This window comes from Podarcis bocagei (genome assembly GCF_964188305.1).
Source record: "Podarcis bocagei genome assembly, chromosome: 1".
Taxonomy (NCBI): Eukaryota; Metazoa; Chordata; class Lepidosauria; order Squamata; family Lacertidae; genus Podarcis; species Podarcis bocagei.
In genome coordinates this window covers 89,863,366-89,887,590 of record NC_138125.1, presented here as the reverse complement: position 1 = coordinate 89,887,590, position 24,225 = coordinate 89,863,366, and the positions used below count along the sequence as shown (strand labels likewise).

General features: G+C 41.8%; 1 protein-coding gene across 21 annotated transcripts in view; it reads right to left on the bottom strand.

Moving 5' to 3' along the window:
• Positions 1–6,833: 6,833 nt before the first annotated feature.
• TNS1 (tensin 1) overlaps positions 6,834–24,225 on the bottom strand; it is a 325,194-nt gene continuing 307,802 nt past the window's right edge. For all 21 annotated transcript variants that reach the window (XM_081196831.1, XM_081196846.1, XM_081196849.1 and 18 more), the window contains 8 exons: positions 23,076–23,207; positions 22,284–22,376; positions 21,630–21,707; positions 20,346–20,417; positions 18,773–18,941; positions 18,293–18,361; positions 16,620–16,652; positions 6,834–13,533 (listed from right to left, as the gene is read on the bottom strand). In XM_081196831.1, the coding sequence (XP_081052957.1) occupies positions 13,389–13,533; positions 16,620–16,652; positions 18,293–18,361; positions 18,773–18,941; positions 20,346–20,417; positions 21,630–21,707; positions 22,284–22,376; positions 23,076–23,207 (791 nt within the window). In that variant the 3' untranslated portion in view covers positions 6,834–13,388. The remainder of the gene's footprint in view (positions 13,534–16,619; positions 16,653–18,292; positions 18,362–18,772; positions 18,942–20,345; positions 20,418–21,629; positions 21,708–22,283; positions 22,377–23,075; positions 23,208–24,225) is intronic.

Genomic DNA, 24,225 nt, shown 5'->3' with positions numbered 1-24,225 from the left:
CCAATTCATATAAAAATGCTCCCTTATCTAAGAAGAACCTCTTTGATGTAGTAGAGTACAGAAGCTTAGCCCTACAATGGATCTCAAATTGCATTTGAGGAAATAAGCTGCTTTCACCAAAGTTATTGAAATTGGCAGGATGGCAAGAGGAAAGCTCAGCTTTAGCTCACGTGGGGGGGGTGAGAATAGGAGAGAACTGTTTCAATCAATATTCAGAAACAAAGGACACCATGGTCAGGTAAAAATAATCGACTCGGTTTTTGTAGTTAAGATGGCTATAAGATGGCTACAAAAGCTGTACATAATTCAGATATATACATATTTCTGTCACAATGAAGCAAGATTGCCACTAGTGTTATTCCACTATATTTATGGTGGTTGGGTTTTGTATATGGGGCATAAGAGATACCCAAAGCATTAGTCAGTGATGTAGTAAAGCAAAAACGCTTTGAAGGAATGTTGCAAAACCCAGAAGAGGGCATTGCAGTGTCACTAAAACACATGTGCTGACCTGGGGGAGTTTGTGTTCTCAGAAAGTCCTTTGCACTAGGCTTTCCATGTAAGATAGATTCCTGTTTTTTCATGAAACATAGAATATGCGTGAGAGATGAAGCCAAAACAATGGGAGGGAGTTGTCATCTTAAAGAAGACTATGTTTTCATTCCAAATATTTGGTTTTGTGTCCACACTTTTTCATCCATAACTATGGAAAGTAATACTTTCAGGAAGGCTACCATCCTCAACATTGGAGACTGAATTTCAGTTTTGGAAACAACAGAGAATTTCCTCCAGCACAACCCAGTCATGAAAGACATTGCAGTTCTTCCTTCAAATTGAATGAAAGAATAACAAGTGTAACTAGGCACTAATTAATTAGGCAATGTCTTCCCCCTGTCCCCAAAAAAGTATCTGTTGCAAAGGAATTAAGTGATACAGAAGTAAGCCTGTGGAGATGTCAGGAATCACAGGGTTTATTTGACATAATTGGATAAAACAGCCATTGCTAGTTAATGTGCTGTTACACCGTAGGATCCATGAAGAAATTGATAAGTTAAAGTTCTGAAGCAAACTCGCCTGATTTACAGTTCCCAGATTAAGCATGCAGATTGGAACATGGAATCCACACTTAATTCCACAAGGTGGTCTAAGGGTATATTTTCAATTTTTAAGAAAACAAACAGAAAACTGCCACTTGGAACTTCACACGCACAGTGTAAATGGGGCTGAAAGTGTCCCAGTGTTCCAGACATGGGCATTTACTGGGGAGTGGGGGTGGGCAAAGGAGGCAGTGCCTTCCTCCAATGAAGCATAATACCCAGATTCCCAGCTTTTGTTATTTTTTTCTTTATGTTAAAGTTCAGATAAACACCTTTGTATTAGCCTATAGTTTAGGCATCCAACTTTGCTAAAATTAAGATGTTAGGCAAATGTACAGGCACTATCCTCATTATTTGTGTATGAGAAACCAGATTGCTCCCCACTTTCAGTGTTCTCCTTGCTGCTACCCCCACAAAAAAATCCAGTAGACTCCCAAGCACTTTGTACAAAAGTGAGCGAGGGGACAGAATGGGTGAAACTTGTTCAAATGATTCCAACAACTTTAGAAGGTGGTGCCTTTTCCTGTTTGGGGTGTGGACTGAAGAAAAGGTTCAGTTCAAGCCCAGATTTGACTCGTTAGAAAATGAGCTGGCTAAGCTTGAGCAGCTTCAGAATTTTTCAGCTTGGGTTCAAATAGGACACTTGCTTCAGAAAATCCCTTGATTTAGAACTGTTGAAGTGACCCAATCAAACATTGAGGATGATAATGGTTAATGTTTGGAATTTCACTCAAAGGACTCCTATTGAAAACAGAACTGCCAACTTTGGTTCTCTCTGTTTCTCATTTTTCCAGTATTAAATTCAGTTCTCCACATTTCTGCGGCAATTTGCTTTAAAAAAATACTCATGAAAGGGATTGAGCAGTTTAATGTGAATTTCTCCTAATAAACACATTTATGTATGCAGTTTTGACACACGTACCACATCTTTGAAAACAATTCCCCCCCCTAATATAATGCAATGTAAACATTGGTTGGTGAACTGCATTGCAAAATTCAGAGAAGTGTGAATTTTGAAGTAGGGCTGTGTTTCAGTTCTCCTATTGTTTTCGAAAGAGCAAATTTAATAGATCCACCTTTAAATGAAAACTGAGTTGAATTTCTTCCCTGCCTGTAGCTCCAGTCCTCCCTGCCAACATGCCCAGGTCCCAAAGGGGGAAAGTTTGGAATCTAGGACAGGGTAGCAGGTAGCAGCTTCAACAGCTGTCGTTTCATGGATAAGAGGGGAACACTTAAGGTGCTTGCAGCTTATTGGCACTATCCCAACAGGGGCTTCATGGGTTGAAACACAATTCTCATCAGCCCCAACTGAAGCTGCAAGCATTGTTCTCCAAACCTCAGCCTTCACTTTTCTGTACATTGTTGTACAGTCATACCTTGTTTTGCCAGAATGGACCCCCGGTCGCTAGCCGAAAAGGACACAGGGCAAAGCGCTGTGTGCACACGTGCAGAGCAGTTTGTGCTTCTGTGCATGCGCAAGCAGCAAACCCGGAAGTAACTGTTACTTCCAGGTTTGCCGCGGACGTTCGCTGGAATGGATGCTAGACGAGGTGGACGTTCACAGAAGTATTACTGTATTTCATTAACGTGTATTCATTTATGCCCCAAACTAATTTGAAGTAGTCCCAGTAACGAAGCTGATGTACTGTGTATGCAGTCCTGGCAGTTAAGTATGAGTATGTAGGATGGGCAGCAGAACAAGGCTGCAGTAAATTAACAGACACTTTGATGTGCAGTAGGACTCACAACCACCCACCCACTCCCCCAAAAAAGGATGGAAAAGAAATCCTCCATCTTGAGAGAGGGTGGAGTCATACGGCATGAATGACCCAGAGCAGTCAAAATGCAAATTACAAATGCCTGCAATTTCTGTGCAAAATGAGCTGTTGGGCAGCAATATAAACCAGAAGCCCGGGAGGAATGTTGAAAAGGAAATAAGGCATTTGCTCCCTAACAAAAACATTGCATTGTTTTACTGGTTTAGCAAAGAGACATCTCCTTAGATTTATGATTTATATTATCTCTCTCTCTCATTCTGGCAGTCAAATCACATTGGACATATGGGCCCACCCATGTCCATGTTAATGCTTAATGTCAGAAATATTTGAGGGAAATCAGACTTCCTAGCTTGCTGTGATCCACTGGCTAATTCTCTGACAAGCTGAGATTGTGAAGTGGTTGTACATGAAAGCTCTGAGCCAGTAAAACCATGGCTGAAATTTTGCCTCACCTATACAGCCATGAGTTTGTGGTAAGCCAGTGATCTCTCATGCAGAGGCCATGATCATATTGATCTTCCTTAAAGGGCAATTGTGAAGATTATAGAGAAAGCAAGAAAGTTAAACCCTTGAAAAAGAATAGAGGCCTGGAGTTGAAGTTGTTTGTTTTGTTCTTTCTGTGTCACTTCATTGCACTTGTAATTCACCCAGAAAAAGAACAGACACACATTTTGTTTGGGTATTCTGAGGCTGCATACACAATACACATTTAAAGTAGATTTTAAAGCACATCCTCCCCACTCCAAAAGAAAAAGAATCCTGGGAATCCATACAATCCAAAGAATCCATACAGTGTTGATAGAGGATCTCTGTTGCTTACAAACAAGATTTCCCTAAAATATATCTGTTTATTCTCAAGTTATTGTAACAAATGCATGAACTGAGAGAGGGATCATTAACAAAGCATTTAAGGGTCTGAAGAGAAGCTGTAAAACTTGATCTCTGAAGAGCTGGCACCTAGGAGTGGTGCCTAAAGTGTCTGGTTGGCATTTGTTATAAAAATTAATGTTACTTGTTTTAGGACCCACTTTCTTTCCTAGGAAGAAAAGACAGTCAGGAATTTTGATTTGATTAGTCTCAGAATATGAACAAATTTATGGCAGAAGTAGGGAACCTGAGGCCCTCTGGATGTCATTAGACTCCAGCTCCCATCAGTCCAAGCCATCATGGCCAATTGTTAGGACTGATGGGAGCTGTAGTTCTGTAACATCCAGAGGGCTCAGGTTCTCCATCTGATTTATGGAAATGGTCACATTAGAAAACAACCCTTAGGCATGACATACACAACTGTCTGCAACGGGGAAACAGAATATCCTGCATTTCTCTCCACTGTGTCCCAGTGCTCCATAGCTTGTGATTCACCTTACCCTACACTCTGATATCATACCCTCCAACATCCTGCAGTGGAAAATCAGGATGCACGTCTTTCAGGGCCCTGCTCTCATGGGAGTCAGGTGACTTGTACAAGAGCATGCCCCACCCCCAATAGAGCATCTTTTTAGGCTGTGCTCTTGTGGGAGCCAAAACAGGAGATCCCAGGATCCAATCAGAAGCCAGGGTGGCTTGTGTAATTCTGGGATGTCCCGCTCAAAGTGGGACAATTCACAGGTATGTGATTACATTGTGCAGTATATTTCCCATGCTTCACTTTGTTGGTTATTGTCAATGTCAGGGATTGCATAGCAGGAGGAGGATGGCAGAATATAGGATAAGCTGAAGAACATGCTGCAGAGGGGAAGAGCCTCGCAGATTGTTCACCATTATTGGCAGAGTCCCATGTTTCCTGTTGACTGTAATTTTGCCTTTTCCTAGGCTGAACAGAAATTACAATTTGTAATCTTGCTGAATATCATGGCTTAACATGACTGAAGATCTTGGGCTTTCTGTGTTGTTCCAAAGAGCACTTGGCAAGAGTTTGTTGATGGCAAACATTTATTGCGTTATGTACTTCACATACTAAGTAATATTTTATTAAGTCACTGATAACAGCAAGCAACTGAAAAGTATGTCTGTCAGTCATCTGGTTGCAGATGTCACTCAGAAATACCTACGTTCCAAAGCACCTTGTCTCTGTTAGAAAGAAGGATGGAAAGAGAATTGATATGGTGGACATGATGGGAGAAGTGCTTACCCAGTACACTAAGATCCTTCAGATGAGTTTTTTTATTCACCATTCCAATTTGCTTGAACAAAGTGTGCACAATGGTGGTGATGTCTGGTCTTTACAGTGTATTCATTTTTTTTTTGTTCATGGGGCAGATGCTTGCAGGGTGTTTGTATATCTTTCCTTAGTGAGTTGTTCAGCCCACACTTATCAATGCATTTTCTCATCATTTCCCAAATTGCAAAAGGTCCATTTTTTATTTTTCAAAAGTCAATTTGTTGTGCTTTAATCCACTTTAATTGTGCAAACCTAAAGTCCTTGCATGTACCTGAACCCCTCTTGCAAAATACGGGCACCCTGGAGGCACTCAGATGTTGTTTTAAAAAGAAAGATCCCATTTTCTAAGGATCAGAGCATAAGAATCCCACCCACTCAACCTGTGGCAAAGAGTTCATTTGATGTGATATATCTAGCATGGCACAAGTGAGAATGACTTCCCCACTTTCTGCCCCAGTGTTACTTTCCAGTGTGACAAAACAGGGAAAATAAAGCAGATTCTATGTTCCTATGCGGATTTTTATCAGCTCCCCCTCTCATTCCATCCCAGCTCCTATTTCTTCCTCATCTCTTCACCCTTTCCTTCATCTAACTTTCCTCTTAGACCCCTTGTTCTTTTCTCTGCTACTTCCTAGGGGCTTTCCTACTTGGATTTCCACTATTGCTTCTCACCAAGACCACTCCACCCCCTTTTTGTAAGGGTCTTTGTGAAACTTTACTCTGGCAGCTTTACATTCCCTACACAGCAATGGCAGTGCTTTTCAAATATTGAGAAAGAGTCCTCTCAGCAGTATTTATAATGTATGTGACTGTTCTGTGACTGTTCTGTGACATAACAGCAACTTAACCAGTAGCAGAAGGAAGGTGCTTACAGTAAAAGACTGCCAGTTATTAGCCTATGACAACCAGATAGATGCCAGGGATGCGGGTGGTGCTGTGGTCTAAACCACTGAGCCTCTTGGGCTTGCCAATCAGAAGGTTGAATCCCTGCAACGGGGTGAGCTCTCGTTGCTCGGTCCCAGCTCCTGCCAACCTAGCAGTTTGAAAGCATGCCAAAAATAGTGCAAGTAGATAAATAGGTACCGCTCTGGCGGGAAGGTAAACAGCATTTCCATGCACTACTCTGGTTTTGCCAGAAGCAGCTTAGTCATGCTGGCCACATGACCCAGAAAAACTGTCTGTGGACAAATGTTGGCTCCCTCGGTCTGTAAAGCGAGATGAGCACCGCAACCCCAGAGTCGTCTGTGACTGGACTTAACTGTCAGGGGTCCTTTACCTTTTTAACCATATAGATAGATAGATTCCCCAATTTCTGTATCATACCCAATGCCTGATGTGATGCAACCTTCTTTATGCATTTGCATGCATTGGGAATTCTAGAAAAACCACTGCAGGGTGAAGAAAAGGATTCTGTGGACACAGTGACCCTTGTGTCCTTCCAAACAGGTACATGCAAGGTGCTCCACTAGAAAGCTCCTCCTGCTCTCTGGCCCAACTTTTTGTTGCAGAGGCTGGGCTGCTGTAGGAGAGGTCCACATTTACCTAAACAGGTGATAATGAGTGGAAACTGCTACTGGTCTTTGTGCAATCATTTCAGTTTTTCTTCAAAATTCTCCGGGGGGGTTTGGCAAAAGGAGCAAGCAAGAATGGCTACATTCACCTCAAATTTCTCTTTGAGTGAAATTCAGGAGCAACTCTAGAACTGGCTGGGACCATTTTCTATTATTCTTTTGCAGTGTGCAAACTCTTCGGTGTGAGAGTGCAAGGGAGCAGGAGTGAATACAGCCACCATCATGATTTCCCTGTGCAAAAAGTAGAGAGTCTTTATTCCTTTGCTCCCTTAAAGTTTTGAGATACAATTCCAGCAATCCAGACACCAAGCTGGGCATTTTCAAGCAACAGTATATTTCATATAATTGATTTTGTTTAAAATCTTATCATTTATAAAGCCATACAAGGAACTGCAATGAGTCAAGATAGCTGTACAAAGGGAAAGGAAAGCTTAGTTGTGCATGGTCCATTCACACGTGAACCATGGGTGATGCAGAGGCGTCTCTTAGAGAAGTGACAAAAGGTATGGGCACAAAGATACAAAATATAAAGGATAATTCTGTCTGTATAAATACATAAAAAGTGAGTTAATTCTGGCATGTGGCTTGTTTCCCTTCCCAATTACTCCTCTTTGTGTAGGCATTTGCATGTTTGGTGTGTGCTTAAAAAATGGGAGGGGATGCAAGAAGAAACAAAAAGTTGCTTTAAAAGGTCATTAATACTGATAAAGGATGCTGTAACAACATTAACCATGGTAGTCATAAAACAGCAAATAGTCTGAACTGCAGTTTTAAAGTCTGGATCGCCCTGCTTCTAGCAGCTGCAACCCTATAACCATTGTCTATAAGTTCTATTGTCTTCAGTGGAATTGACTTCTGCATAGAACTGCCCTCTTAACTTGAGAGTAGATGTCATTGACTTGAATGGGATGTACTTCCTAGTAAACACTGTTAGATTTGGACCATTTGGTTTTAAATCTGAAACTGATTTTGGAGCTATGCCGCTCACCTCCTGTAGACCTACTTTAAAAAATGGGAATTGACTACTGGAGATCAAAGGGCATCCTCCAGAGTTGAGTAATTTTATGCTGCTTTTTGAAAAAGTACCTACTTGCAACAGAAACCAGCATCCCAATCCTAAACCCATCACTTGTAGGACCACATGATTGTAATGGGACATTTCCAAGGAATATGGTTAGGAGTAAAATGTGGAGCTCAATATACCGGTGTCGTTTCAGGAGTCTTTCTTTGTTGCTTTTATTAATAACCCTATACATGCTGCTTTTCTTTAGCCCCAAATTCAGGTATATATTGGATGGCATTGGCTAATGATATATTTGGAGAACCACAGGAGCTTTGTGGGTATGCTGCCAGGTTGCCATTACTGGGCAATGGGTGAATGAGGGGCCATGTTGAACAAGGGTTTTGTTTTTTTATGTGGGTGAGAATGCTGATGAAAATGCTGTACAAACACTATGATGACAAATTATGGAACAACTTCTAAAATGGGTCTACAAGGGGGCTGCAATATGAGATGCTAGTCTTCATTGCCTTAGTATGACAGAAGCTATTATGTCCATGTATAAACCTGGGAGTTTATTCCTCACATGGCCTCACAAAGTGATGGCTTTATCCCTTTTAATTTTTAACTGAACTTCTTGGCTTAATCAGAACAGACTCAACTTGAATAACGTGTTGTGAGTCATCCACGAACAGATTAATAAATTGATGGTTGCCAGAATATAGTAATATATTGGGCCTGTGGCCTTTAAATGTTTCTCCAATACATCCAGTTCCAATTACTGAGCACAGGTCATTGGTTTCTTTTGGGTATTGGTCTAGTATGGTCCTTATGACTCTGGCCTTATGACTTTCTTATGCTACAAGAAAGATTTAGCAAAACTACAATGCTAGCTCAATGCTCCATGTAGAGTAGCAGTGCAGCCGTTCCGTTTGCCATATTGCAGAGATATATTAGGTCATTAATCCTCACAGCTATATTGAGCTGGATGTCAAATAATATTTGTTGCTGCAAAATATTAAACATCTTTGTCTGTTGTATGTCAGCTACATAGAGACAAAAAGAGACAGTACTGTCTCTAATGCTGTTTACTTTAAATTTCTTTCACAGGCATTGGGAAGGGATTACTTATTTTAAAATGATTACTTATTTGAAGTTGTATTTAAAGCAAGCAACTGCAGGAGCTTTAGGGATAAATTTGGGATTTTTATAACATTTAAGGAACTGGACATGAGGGTATCTGAATGGCTTTGCTCCTGTTCTCTTCTACATCTTACTTTGGCTGTTCCACTGCTCAGTAACCTTCCTCAAATCTCAAGTTATATATCAAATTAGTTATCACCACCCAGCTGGTGGAAGGGTGAGTTGAGTTTCACAAATTTGCTAGAGAAAAACATAATGAACAAAAGTCACTAGTAAACACGATTTTAAAACAAAGAAAGAAAAACTAAAGAGAGGAAAAGAGGCACATTCAAGAAATGTACAGCCAACAGGAAGAGGAAAGTGCATTTCAAACAGGTATCTTTGGCAAGATTATGCAGTTCTTTGTGTACGGAGGAGGGTGTTTGTGTGCATGTGTATAAAATATAACACCTTCTATTGAAAGGGTAGAGTTATTACTACATTGCATACATGGGGGGGGGTGTTACATTAGACATCAGTCCCAGGCATTGGAAATGATTTGGTGAGTTTCAGATGGAATTATCTTCTCTTGTGCTCTTTAAAAGACATTCAATAAATGGCACAAGTTTTTTTCGGGGATTGCAGCAGCTCCTCCAGCACTTGGGAGTTTGGCAGAAAGCAACTAAACCAGTTTAGAACAGGGACTCGCTCTCTCCAGTGCCACAAACAGCCTCCTTAAGCCTATGAAGAAACTGTGGCTGAGGCAAATTAACACCAACAAACCAACCCAAGGATGACTCACCTAGTGAGCAGCTCACTTACATCCTGGGCAAGTGGCTGGGTGCGGGGAGATCAATGGATAAAGAACATGGCAGACGCAAATAGCCCCACAAGGCAGAGATTGCAGAGAAGGAGACAATCTGTTGCCTCTGAAGTTGTGAGAGTATTTCGAAAACTGGTTGCCTTCTCCTCACATATGCCAGGATGTTCCTTCCTGGGTTGGCACTGGCAGTCCATAAGAATGGACCAGAGGTTTCCATCGAGATTGGTCTCCTTTTGATCCCTGCTCTATGGTTCTTAGCACAAATAGAGAGGCACACTGCAAGTTGAGGGAAAGGAAGGAAGGGCAGATAAAAATCATACTCCACTAACCCAATCAAGATATACACAGAAATTATTGGCTCTGGGGGAACTCTCATTTCTTCTAGCAACTTCTTGTGCCTCTTTGTGCTCTTTTTCACAAGCACTTGGTTAGCTCCGGATCGAGAGCCACCCTGGAGGAGCTGGGGACCTGATCTATGGAAAAAACTGTGGTTGATAAATACAACAGTTACTCCTAAAATGCAGCTTTTGTCTTGAATGCAAGCTGGAAAAGCAACAAGTTACATAATGTGATTAGCTCTGCCTTTTAAAATAAAGCCATAGTCAGCAAGTATGGCCCAAACACATAGGGATCTTTAAACTTTCCATCTTCAGCTAGTGAGTTAGTAAAGGAGCAGTGAGCAGGTCATGGCTGGAAGCAGGTATTCTGACATGCGTGTGCTCGCCATGATGATATATATGTGACCACAGAAGCCTTATATCAAGGTCACTTCCTTTGAATGGCAAAACAATAATGAACCATAAAATTTCAATACCGCTCTCTGTGGCAAGACAGCAAATGATGAAGGGGAAGGGTGAGATTGCAAATTTTAATTTTTTGAAAGCAGTGAAAAAATGAAGTCTGAAAAATAGAGACTTTCAAAAAATATATATATTTATAATATTTATATATATATCTATAGACACAGTGTTTCTCTAATTGGTTAATGGCAGGGTGAGACAGTTGCAGGTGAGGGAGGGGGAATCATCTTGCTTGAATTTTGCAGAAGGAGGAAATATTTGTAACCTAGAAGAGAATAAGCTATCGCAGTCTCTGGCATCCCATCTGGATGCGGGTGGGGCAGAGTCTGGACGATGACACCAACAACTGATGCTCCCACTCCATCCAAGGAACCATCTCGACAACAGTCCTTGGATGCAAAACTCATGCTTTATACAGTATCCAGAAATAAGTCTCTCTTCACACACTTTCACACATACGCACACCTCTAACCTTTGTGTCACTCAGCAACGAAGTACAAAATTTATACATGCTCACTTGCTCATTTCTAAAAATGAGGAGGTGGGGATGAGAAAGGCTGTATTGTTGCACTGCCCTGTGGCATGATATCAAAATACATTGCTCTTATGGGGCTGGGGTGGAGAGGGATGGACATCTTTTGAAATCTTGCCCATGTCAATAATACTAACCAAATAAGCACTTTGTACTAAGTTATACATACAAGAGTCTATAACATGGACAGGGAGGAGGGGGGAATGTAGGAAGATGAAAATATCAGAGGAGGTAAAAGATAGATAAAAGCAATATGGCAAAAATAAATACTTTTTGTGTAAATTTCACTTTAAATTTTTTTGATTAGCTTACATTATTTCGTCAGTATATTTCATACATACTTACATACATACATACATATATATATTATATCAAGGCAATGAGAGAGCCACACTCTCTAGGGGAATTTAGGTGACTGCATGACTTGGAGTTTGTATTTTGACTTTTTAGTGAATGTTGCATGGCTTCATGCTGAAGTGCTTCATCAACACACACCCTGTCTCTAAAGATCTTCCCCTGCTAATTCAGGAACCCATATGGCATTTTAGGGGAACAGACTTTTCATCCATTGGTTTAAATGGGAGGTCTCAGCCCAACCCAATCCATACTGTGTGTTATGAGTCCTGTTGCGTGTTATCAACAGAGGAGGGTGTGAAGGGCTTACTGCCCACATGCTCCTTATCTGTTGACTCAAGTTGTTGTCATGCATGCTAGTCTCTTCATAAGTCTTTGACCAATCCCCGTTGGACCAGCTGACACAGCAAGCCAAAAGTAACTTGCTTTCAGCAGGGCCTTGACTCTAGTCTAAGTAGAGGTTGAAGAATAAACCCATAGGATTTGACACATGGGAACATCTCTTTGTCCATTCAGCACAAGTGTTCATGTCTGGGATTTGCCAGTGCAGATAATGTGAGAACCCTACACAACAGAAGGATACTTCCACAACAAAGCAGACGTCTCCTGACAAGTCAACCTTTCCTTGACAAAGATACCCAGAGCCATTAGTTAATAGGCAGCACTTCTGCAGGCCCCCCATTAGGAGTGACAGAAGTCATGCTAGTAAAAAGACTAATTTGTGATGTTGGCAGAAAAATACGTAGTTCCTCTGTGGCTGCTGCTACAATACTACCTCATTCACTGTGAAAATGGATATGTAGCGGCTCTGCACAAAAAAGATTTGCAAGGTAGAAACTGCCTCCCTTTCCACAACAAATGTCAGTTGAGGACAACACTGCCAAGTGTCAACTAGTGTGTCGGTGCAAGATCTGATGCCTCCAGAAGCAAACACAAAGCCTGAAGAGGCAAAATTATGAATTTTGCTACATATTAATTGTTGAGCTCAAATGGATACAGATTAATCAACTATGGCTGTGCTTAAGCCAAAGCTCACACCAAGTTGGCTCTCCTTACATCATTATTCCTAGTGGCTTCAAAACAAGATCCCCCTCTCCCCATTACTGGATCATTCATCTTGCCTTTGCGCAATTGAATAATTTCCATGCAAGATACAAAATGACGTGCATGCCTACCGAGAAGCGGTAAGCCTGGACAGGAAAGGAATGGCATTCCCAAACTGCTGGTATTTAATTTTTTTAGGGGCAAGGGGATCATGGGACAGATTCCCTGTTCAAATGACCTACCATGGGTCTCATTGCATAGAAACCAGAAGATATAATTATGATGTGGCTAGCATGCTCCTTAAACTTAGCTAGGGGAATACTCCCTGCAACTCTGGTATACAAATTATGTGTGCACATGCACTGTGCACATGTATGAGGTGTGGACTTCCTGCCTCTGTAGTAGATCAGGCGCTACTGCTCATGAGGCTTCTCCTCCAGCTAGAGTAATGGAGGCCAATGTTCCTAGAGGAGGGGGAGAATGCAGGGGTCAACCGTTCTGAATAACCATTACATCATCTTAACACTGCAGATTTCCACAGATATGTATTGCAACTGGTGCACACTACACAAATGCGCACACACAGGCACACACACACACACGCTCCATACATTCAGCAGTTGAAGAGTTGGGAGCAATTACTTTCAGAAATGGGTACCAATGATTGCTTGTTCGGCATGTCTCTCAATGTGATTCCTGCAGCTCACGTATTCATGATTTTTTAAAAGTTTGCCTTATTTTCTAAACAAGCAACTACTATATAGTCCTACCCCACAAAGGTAAATAAGATCCGTGCTTTGGCCTGTGGGGCTGAATTCTCTGATTTCATGCTGATCCAAAAAGCCAAAATTGTCTCCACCTCTTGAACTTGGCAGGGAAAGGCGACGATGTCGGTTCCTTGGTTTCTACTATGTACGTACGTTTGCTTGGTTTGGGCTTTTCAGCAATTCAGACCTTCCCCCACTCTCCCTCTCTCCCCCCGCCCCCTAAAATTGGTTCACTTCCCTCTTTTGCAACGCACTTCCTCGCACTCCTTCTCGGAACAACTCCAAGTCCTTCTTCAAAATTCAAGGGCAAGAAGCCCCCTTCAGGGGGAAGGCATCAGTTCATCTCTTCTGAGAGGAGCCGAGCATGACCCTGGAGACAAAGTTGACAATGGCGGCAGCTGGTTGGTCGGGGTCCAGCTCAGCAAAGAGGTGGCAGACGTTGTCTGTTGTACTGCCTTGTTTCCTGGCCACAAAGCCAAAGAGTCTGCAGAGATGACAAAGAAAAGAATGGGAGGAGAGAGAGAGAGAGAGAGAGAGAGAGAGAGAGAGAGAGAGGTGTAAGCTAGGGCAGACATGAATAACCACAGCTATTTGTGGAGCAGAGATTGCATACTGGTGTTATCAGATAAGCTATATAAATATTCAATCTTCTACCAGTGGAACTTGAGACATGTATCACATGGAATTGGAGGTGGGGAGGTGTGGCCTTTGGAGAAAGGATGTGGATTTCAACTGCTGTAGCTTCATTATCTCAGTAAGAACAACATGTTTTGGGTTTGTTTGTTTGTTTGTTTTTAATTTCAATTTCAACTTTCAAAAGGAAATTTATAAATACTAGATGAAACAAAATGGAACAAAATGTGATCCTCCTCCTGTCATTTCTAATTAGAGAAAGAAAAATCCAGACAGCTGGAGATTCTAATAAAAACACCCCTTGCTACAGACAGTGCCTAAAATTAGTGGGGCCCATAAGCCCCAGAGCTCGCTCCATGCTACTCAGCTAGAGGCAGTATCAGGAGGAGAACGGAAAACACGACCAGAGAGAGGAAGTAGCTCAAATTGGTCACACAGCTTGGCTTTTAATAGGATTTTTCTCCCCTAGTAGAAGTAAAAGGATCATATTCAATAAATCTCTCATTGTGTATGGGCTAGTATCATATCTATAGTACAAAACTCTTTCTCCATTGTTTATTATAACAAATTATTACTCTGATTGCATTTTTCTACTGCATTTTTTAGTCCTTTTTCTTTTGCTAAACAAAAGTTTAGATGGCTAGTTTAGATGTATTCAAGTCTCCAGGGCCAGATGAACTGCATCCAAGAGTATTAAAAGAACTGGCAGATGTGATCCACTGGCAGTCATCTTTGAGAATTCCTGGAGAACAGGCGAAGTCCCGGCAGACTAGAGGAGGGCAAATGTTGTCCCTATTTTCAAAAAGGGGAAAAGAGAGGGCCCAAATAATTATCGCCCAGTCAGTCTGACATCAATACCAGGGAAGATTCTGGAGCAGATCATTAAGCAAACAGTCTGTGAGCACCTAGAAAGGAATGCTGTGATCACCAATAGTCAGCATGGATTTCTGAAAAATAAGTCATGTCAGACTAACCTGATCTTGTTTTTTGACAGAATTACAAGCCTGGTAGATGAGGGGAACCCAGTGGATGTATCCTACCTTGATTTCAGCAAGGCATTCGACAAGGTGCCCCATGATATCCTTGTAAAGAAGCTGGTAAAATGCGGTCTTGACTATGCTACCACTCAGTGGATTTGTAACTGGCTGACTGACCGAACCCAAAGGGTGCTCATCAATGATTCCTCTTCATCCTGGAGAAGAGTGACTAGTGGGGGTGCCACAGGGTTCTGTCTTGGGCCCGGTCTTATTCAACATCTTTATCAACGACTTGGATGATGGACTCAAGGGCATCCTGATCAAATTTGCAGATGACACCAAACTGGGAGGGGTAGCTAACACCCCAGAGGACAGGATCACACTTCAAAACGACCTTGACAGATTAGAGAACTGGGCCAAAAAAACAAGATGAACTTTAACAGGGAGAAATGCAAAGTATTGCACTTGGGCAAAAAAAATGAGAGGCACAAATACAAGATGGGTGACACCTGGCTTGAGAGCAGTACATGTGAAAAGGATCTAGGAGTCTTGGTTGACCACAAACTTGACATGAGCCAACAGTGTGACACGGCAGCTAAAAAAGCCAATGCAATTCTGGGCTGCATCAATAGGAGTATAGCATCTAGATCAAGGGAAGTAATAGTGCCACTGTATTCTGCTCTGGTCAGACCTCACCTGGAGTACTGTGTCCAGTTCTGGGCACCACAGTTCAAGAGGGACACTGACAAACTGGAACGTGTCCAGAGGAGGGCAACCAAAATGGTCAAAGGCCTGGAAACGATGCCTTATGAGGAACGGCTAAGGGAGCTGGGCATGTTTAGCCTGGAGAAGAGGAGGTTAAGGGGTGATATGATAGCCATGTTCAAATATATAAAAGGATGTCATATAGAGGAGGGAGAAAGGTTGTTTTCTGCTGCTCCAGAGAAGCGGACACGGAGCAATGGATCCAAACTACAAGAAAGAAGATTCCACCTAAACATTAGGAAGAACTTCCTGACAGTAAGAGCTGTTCGACAGTGGAATTTGCTGCCAAGGAGTGTGGTGGAGTCTCCTACTTTGGAGGTCTTTAAGCAGAGGCTTGACAACCATATGTCAGGAGTGCTCTGGTGGTGTTTCCTACTTGGCAGGGGGTTGGACTCGATGGCCCTTGTGGTCTATCCCAACTCTATGATTCTAAAATGGCAAAACTTGGGAGGTTAGAAAAAAAGAAGTTTTTGCATTTGAGTTTGGGATGGCAAGAGTCTTTTTCAGACTCTTGTTCTGTCTCCTGCCCTCCACCCCCTTTGGGATCATGTGAAATGTGACCTCAACATGAAGTAGTGAACTCTCCAGTGTGAGTTTAGATAAGCTAGACACAGGCAACAGTCCCTAAGTGAGTTGGCCATTGGTAGGATAGACTGCCATTCCTCAAGGACTTTAAGCACCTTGTGCTACATTCCCTGATGGTTGTCTGGAGAAGTCAAAGATGACTTGGTATGGCAGTGGCACACCCCTCCTTTGGGAATCAAGGGCCATGTGGGCTGGTGTGTATTATCTGTGCTGTTTTTGTGGCTAAGAATGGGCTTTGCTGGAGTCATAACACTTCATGGGAACGATGGGGAAATTCAACACTCGCATAACATAAAAGCCAAGCTGGCCCCTTTGCCTAAAAGAAAAACATTTTCTGGAAACAGATTGGGCCTATTACATCTCTCTTGGTCTGATGGTTTCTGCTTTAAAGCCTTTTGGACCTCAAAGTTAGGACCAATATGGAAGTTCAGACCAACTCTCCATCTGATCACTCCTCTCAGTTATGTGAACCACTTTGATCCAAGATAAATTAGGCCAAAGAACCATTCATACATGTCTGTAAGCTTTGGAGAATCTAGCCACTATCAGAAGGGCCTCTGTCCTTTGTAATGGTCTAACACTGAACCTGAAGTTGAAAAACAAGACTTACTTTGCAGCACCACCACTGTCTGACTTAGTCCACCTGAGGAGATAAGAACAGCCTTTGGTTAATTTTCACTAGGGCAGGAATCCACAATAATACTAAGGTCCAACCTGTATAGTGGAGTAATTAAAGTGGGGTATGGGGGTAGGGAAGACTGGTAAAGTAACACTTTGACTGAATTGGTGGCTAATCACTTGACCCCTTTCTTCCCTGTTTAAAGTAACAAATAAGTACAGCCAAGAAAGGGGCGTGGGCTCCATCTACCTCCTACTATTATGAGAAACCCCTCTTCCTTATCCCCTCCTTCTTCTGAGAAACGGTCTGTTGCCAGAATATATTAAGATCTTCAAAAGTGCTGAAATTATGAGCTGTTGGGAAAATGTCTCTGAAATACAAGCCCAATATGCTGCTCCAGTGCCTCCACTATTGAACAGCTTTCATAAACAACAATGGGCTACAGTGTGATTTTTGCAGGCCCTTCTAGTCAGTCTTCTGGAATCTCATGTCAAAATATTTATGCCAATCAAAGCCCCTGAAACTAGCAGGGATATGATATAGCTAAATGGTACAGCATCTGCTTCACATGCAAAAGATCCCAAATCCAATCCCTGGCATCCCAGGTAGGGATGGGAATGCCCCCTGTCTGAAGCCCTGCAGTTGCCAGTCAGCATAGACAATCCTGACCTAGTTGGACCAATATTTGGACTTGGTATAAGGCAGCTTTCTGTGTTCCCAGATGCTTCCCTACTGTCTAAAGCAAATGGTTCACCAAAGTTCAGTTTGTCACCTTTGCTCCTCACGTAGTTCCTTATAAAGGATAATCAAGTGTGTGAGGCACCTGGAAATCTCACCTACTATTGACAATTACCTGTGTTTTGGAAATTAAGGAAGCCCACCTTGCTGCAGTGTCACAGAAGAACAGAAGTTTAATTACATAGATTTCTGCTGTCAGTGAGTAGAGCATGAGACTCTTACTCTCAGGGTCATGGGTTTAAAAGATTCCTTATTGCAGGGGGTTGGACTGGATGACCCTCATGGTCCCAACTCTACAATTATAGACTTCTATGGGGAAAATGGAGTCTGCAAGAACTTTGGATTTTCTGAGAAGCAAAGCAAGGGAATGAAGGGTTCTGCCATCTCCTATATTTCGCTTCGTTCAGCTATGGGTTAGTGCTCCTTAAAAAGGTTCTTAGTCTGATATAAATTAGGAGTTCCTTTATGGATATGATCCTGTTCTGTGAAACTACCTGTTCCTTAAGATATGCAAACCAGGCACTGTTCAAGGTACAGTTACATGCAGAGGTGACAGGGCTTTTTCTTCTTTCTTTAGTGATACTCAGCTGGTGCCTATCCTGCTAGATTTTCAGAGCCAGGCTCTTGAACTTTAATGGATGGTGTATTTTACTCTTGCCTTCTCTGGTTTATTGCTCTTTTCACCGTTGTTGTTTTTTTATAAAAAAAATACTGCTCAAATGTTGAGTTTTAGCTGCTTCTTATCAGGCACCTTGCAAGCTTACACTGGAAAGTAACAGTAAAAGTCTTTAAATAAATAAATAACGTGGGATAGAAAACAGAAAGTCATTTTCCCCACCCCATCTTTGCTATGATATATCTGCCTATGAGTACTTTTTTGATTTGAGTCTCTTTAATCACAATAAAACGAAAGCCCTGCCACTTACTTTCTCTCCTGTGGGTCCACATCACAGAAGGTGACACTGATGATGGGGTAATGTCGTCTGAAGAACAGCCTGAAACAGAAATATGAACATGAGTAAGTGACATAGTTAAAAGAAATGATAGTGGATGAATGCTGCTGGGCCCATCCATACAAATGGCCAAACAACCCCAAGGTAATCAGTACCATCCTATTACATGAGCTCTGCATCAGTCATTTACAAGGCTAATGGAACACTGGCCAGCAGGGATGTATTAAATGCAAAATATCCTGAGCTTTACTTGATGCCTACTAGCCAATTATGACCAAACAGAAGTTTGAAATGGGTTATTATACCATTGCCACTGCGGAGGGCCTTATTTGTGAAGCAGAGAGTAACTTGGGGAACTTCTTACTAACACAACCAGATAATGGGTGTGAAAAGACAGTCTTCATTTCGAAGCCCACAGATCATCCTGAGTCCCAGACTATATTTGGCTCTTACTTCCTCTGGTTGTCTGTTAAGGTGATTCCTTGCGTTGAGACTTTGAAGTGGACAATAGTAGCAGATGGTGGGGTGTCAGCGGCCAGCGTCTCAGTGATAGCTTTGGCAATGGCCTGTGGCCCTGTTAATGATTCCATCTCCACCGAGTTGATAAAGAGCACATTGCAGGCTGGAGGGGGGAAAAAACAGTAGCACACACATCAGTGGGATGGCACAATGCAGGATACACAAAGGCTAAAGCAGGCTTAATCCTGCTGCTGCCTGGACTATAATGAGGATAACTTATATTTGCAGTCTATTTGCTGCCTGCTCATAAGAGCTTTCCCCAATGACTGTGGACTATGCTAGGGCATGTGGATCTGTATCTGACTGACTTTTTGCAAGAAGTCAAACAAGTTTACCATTTCAGTAATCGGAGAGCCTAGAGTCTGTTGCTCCCAATGGCAGAAACCACAATCAAAAGTTGAGAAGTGATTAAGCTACATCAATAAGCAGTATAATTCCCCCAATTTATGCAATATCCAAGTGCTGTTTATCTCAGAAGCTGCAAAGTTGCACATAGACCAGTTTAAGCAGCCTAGCTGTGTGCAGGGTTGCACCAAATCAACTTTATCTGCACACTCCAGCAATACCCCCACTGGCCACTTTCAAATGCCATGGACCAATTGTTCAACTACAACCTTCACTGATGACTGGCAAATTGCTGGCTGTGGCTGGTGGGAACTGAAGTTTGACAAGATCTGGAGACCCATGGCTTAGCCAAGCCTACCATGAACCTTTTCATTGCCCACAATCTTTATTCCAGTTCCTTATCTTGCTGGGACCACTGTAATCTTGGAAAGAAATAAGCTAGTCAGAGCTTTTCTCCTGATGGCTAATTTCCACGCAAGGCTTCCACTGGTCAAAATGAGCAGATAATATCAACACTGTGTGCGCTAACAAAATCTTCTAATAACACTAGGGACAATTGCTTTGTTTTCATATGATAACAAGAACAAAACAAAAACAGGAAAATTATAGAAAGCTGAGTTTAGTTTTGCCCAGGCAACTGATAGCTAGTCATAGATGCTTGCTAGCATCTCTGTGATATTGTACGAAGAACTTGACTGATAGTTAAAGCTGGCAAGAAAAACCTAGCAAAACTGTTTTAAACTAAAATTTCAAAAGCAAATTTTAAAATTTTAAATTAAATATTTTAAAAGTACAGTGAAATTACAATAGCACGCTACAAGACCTTAAAACATTATGCAATTATGAATGCTCACAGTTTACCTGTAATGCTGAGGCAAAAACGTTATCAGTTTTGCACTGCTCCAGGTACAAGGAACTGCAGGGCTTAAAATGTATGATGAAGGAACAATAGGGCCATGTATGTGCGTACAGAGCTTGCTCTGAGTACTACCAAGTTAAGTAGAAATAATATTTTTAAATATTTTCATGCAGTGCTGCTCAGTAAATTCCAGAGACTGTATTCAACGGGGCTTTATTCCCAGAGAAGGTTGGGGAGGTTTCATTTCAGTAAAAGGGTTCCAAACTGGTTGAAATGTTTCCCCTTTCTATCTGAGCTACTCACCTGCTCCCTGTTTGAGCAAGTCTGTTGCTGAGTTGCTTGATGTGGTTGTCTCTTTTGTTTCATCCATGGGATCTTAAAAATAAAATAAAAAAGGAAGGGAAGTTTTTGGCCATCGGCAAGAGCTCTTTCAAGTCCATTTAACACATTCATGTTACCTTGCTGTACCCACAACTGGTGTCACAAGGGGCACAGGTTGACTTCCCCTTAACAATTCTAGCAATACATTTTTATGTATGGAGAAAAGATTCTCTCTCATCTTCATATTTTTGTAAACAGAACCAGCAGAAGGTAGCCATTAAAAGTAAACTAAATTAAAGCAGGAAGGATTATCTTGAATTCATGAAAAATGAACATACAGTCAGTGCCTTTTACAGAGTCTGTCCCTCTGCATGACTCCCAGAGGACAATCACACACCAACAGAGATAAATACAGTGCTGTTGCTCGCTAATCTCACTGCTACCTAAATTGCTTTCAGTGAAACATGTTGGCGACAGAATTTGTTATGTTTATGCAAGGTCCTTATGATTCCTTATCCTTTATAAAATTGAACATTCTCTTTTCTCCTGCTCCCTCAGTGTAAGCCTAGGGATGGCGGGGGACAACGACTTGGATTTCACAGTGGACTAACCTGATTTGATCTGTATCACATCATGAGTCCACTTTAACATCTGCAATATGGCAGATCCCTTTATTAGATAGACCAAGGTTTCCAGTGTTGCCTCCACCCCCTCCCCATTTAAAAAATCCTTTTCCAAAGCTCCAGAGAGTCTTCCAGCCACACACACAGTGCAAGCATCTACTGTGCAGTGGGTTCTTACCATTACAAACTTTTGAATAGATATGGGGAGCAAGTCCCACAGGGCGCAACTGAACTTGAGGATATTCCATTTCTCTCAGGGGGGATTTTACAGCAAAAGAATGGCTGCCCCCAAGTAAACACTTTTATTTATTAAATATAAGCATTCTCCTGCTCCCTTCATGTACGTTGTGCATTTATGACTCCTGTAATCATCTGATTCAGGGCTCCTGTCTTCAGACATACAGCATTTCAACCCTAAAACTCTTAAGGCAGGTGGGTCTGCAGGGAAAGGTTCTAGAACTTCTAATTTGGTTGTTTGTATCAAACCAGGAATACAAAAAAGTGACTCTTCTTTTGAGAGCTTTTGAACACACACACACACTCCTGATGAATAAACGGTGGTGTTCTCTCCATGTACTCTGCTCCTGATGCCCACAAGTGCATCTGCCCACAAGTGCTTTCCACTCTATGTACATGTCTTTACCTCGATCGGGAATGACCAGCTTGCAGGGCAAGGCCAGAGGCATGATGGAGTGCTGGTACACGAGAGCTGACAAGCAACCTGGGCAAGAGAACAGGGAAACATGACAAAAGTTAAAGATACCCAATGGTGCAATTTGGTGGCACTCAGTTTCTGCTGCTGCATTCCGATGTGATGCTATGTTTACCCTCAGTGATTTCTATACAATGCACCAAATGAATTGGATACATAGCTGTCTAAATACCTGAATGTCCAGGGTCAAATTCTGAAACCTGTTGCTCAGATTACTTTTGATTCTATGAGACACGCTCTCTCTATATATATAATTTGCAAAAGCTTATTGTATATAATAAAAAATTAATAAATCAAGACAGCACAATAAGTTATTATTAAGAAACATATATCAATAAAATTATCATTATGCATCTTGGTTTCTGTTATATCCATTTCTCCCTAGTGCCAGAAGTCCTCGAAATATATATAATATTGTTGTTTTTTCACCACAGCCTCCACAAGAGGGCAGAATTGGGCAGAACATTTATCTTCAATAAAACACAAGAGAATGGGATGGGATCAGGCAGTTCTATTTATGAAAAGCAGAGGGCAGGAAAGGTTTATACAAAGTATTTCTAATTCATTTTTAAAGTAGGCACTTACCAAAATTTGGTTCATTGGGGCATCCTTTTAGTTTCACACCTTTAGGGCTGGTTTCTATCAGGAAGTGCCTAACCAGCTCATTGGTGAGATCTCCTGTTGGAACAAATCAGGATTTCAGTGCAAGTTCTGAAAACATCTTTCAAGTCATAACACTCTGACTTAGGATATGGTGGGCCATAAACTCATACCATGCTGCCCTTCATTGGCAAGCAAAAGGAAATTATAACAATGTACCTTCTCAGTTATAGTGACTTTTTTTACTCCACACTACATGCTAGAAATGGTCATATATGAAGCAATGAAAGCAGGTTATCGGCATCACTATTTATGGCAGAAAAAACTCAAGGCCCTGACTTCACACAGAATTTTTGTTGTTATCGCCACAAGATGGCATAGATGTGCAATCTGGAGTAAGAATGTGTTTTCTAATGAACTAATCATATCAGTCACGCCCTGATTTCCCATGCTGCAGCTCAGTTCCTATTTAGGAAAGCTCTTGATAGGATACAAAATCTCAATCTCTGTTTCCTCACAAGACAAAACATTTGGAGCCTACTCTGAAAACATGGGCTTGCTATTAGCATAAGCCACAAACACTGAAAGTATGAAATATCATACCTGGCACAGAATTTGGCATCCAGGCATCCCCTTGGCAGGGGTATAACGGCCCAAATATATCCCATTTTCAGATGAACAGATACTGTCAGGGTTGAGAGTGATCTGCATTTTATGTGTCCCATTAGGGCTAAGGGGAAGAGGGGAGGGATTACTAAAAGTGAAAGAAGGGTATACCTTTCTTGCTCTGTTGCAAAATACCAGGAGGCGGAGAAGCAACTTTCATGGCCAATCCATAGGCTCCTCGGAAGGAGTGGCTGTCTCGAATGATAAAAGCCCCAGGTTCCTTGTCTTTCAGCAGTGCAATGGCTGAGAAAGAAGAACATATCCCCTGTGTGTAAATGGATCCAAGCAGTAATGTGCACTTACTGGACAAATGTTAAAGAAATCAACGTACATTAAATGTATAAGAAAAGGCTCTCAGGCCCATTTCACACAACTAGTCCTAGCAGTTCCCACCAACTATCCTCCCCATTGTAGCTACAGTACCAGGAATTTGCCCATCACAGCAGCAATAACCTTAGCACATGTTGAATTCGTTCCTGAACCTTTGACTTGTATACTTGAAGGCAAATGTCCTTCTAAGATTTGTTTAAGGCAAAAGTAAAACTGCAGAAGGAACAAGAAACTCCTTGCCCCGGAGAATCTGATCTGAAACAGGGCCAGCCTCCATTCAGTAACAGTCACTTTACCCTTGCAAGGGGAGACATGAAGGAAATGAGGGGACGTGTTCTTGGATTAAGGATGGATCTGCAGAGCTGGGCTGCCAAGTGCCTCAGCTGTTGAATGGGTGAGAGGAATTGCTGTTGACAGAAACATAAACAAAGTCTTTTAAAGGGGTCGCTCACAATTATCTGAGAGGTAGCTTATCAGCATTGGCTGGGGACAGAGGCACCTCATTCATCATTATAACATGGCTCATGGCCAAAATCACAACCAACATGCTTGCAAGATCTCTAAGCCTCAACACCTTGACTACCCCAATATAGCATATACTTATCTGCACATCTTTGCATGTAAACATAAGCCATCATAGGATGGAATTATTCTAAAAACCACTTCTATTATTTTCTTCTTAAAAATGTAAATTCACTACTGCACAGTACTAGTGAAGTCATTAACTCTCTGTCAGTGGGTGCCTCTCTTTTTTCAGTCCCTGTGACTCTGTAGTACATGCAACTCCACATGTCAACAGAGGGATCCAAAGTGTGCACTTGTCACGTCTGTGGCAGACTCCCCTATTACACGTGTCAATAGTGGACCTGAACCATCTATTTTAGGAGGTGAGAAATTGCACAGAGGTGAGGATGAATTGTTAATCTGTGCT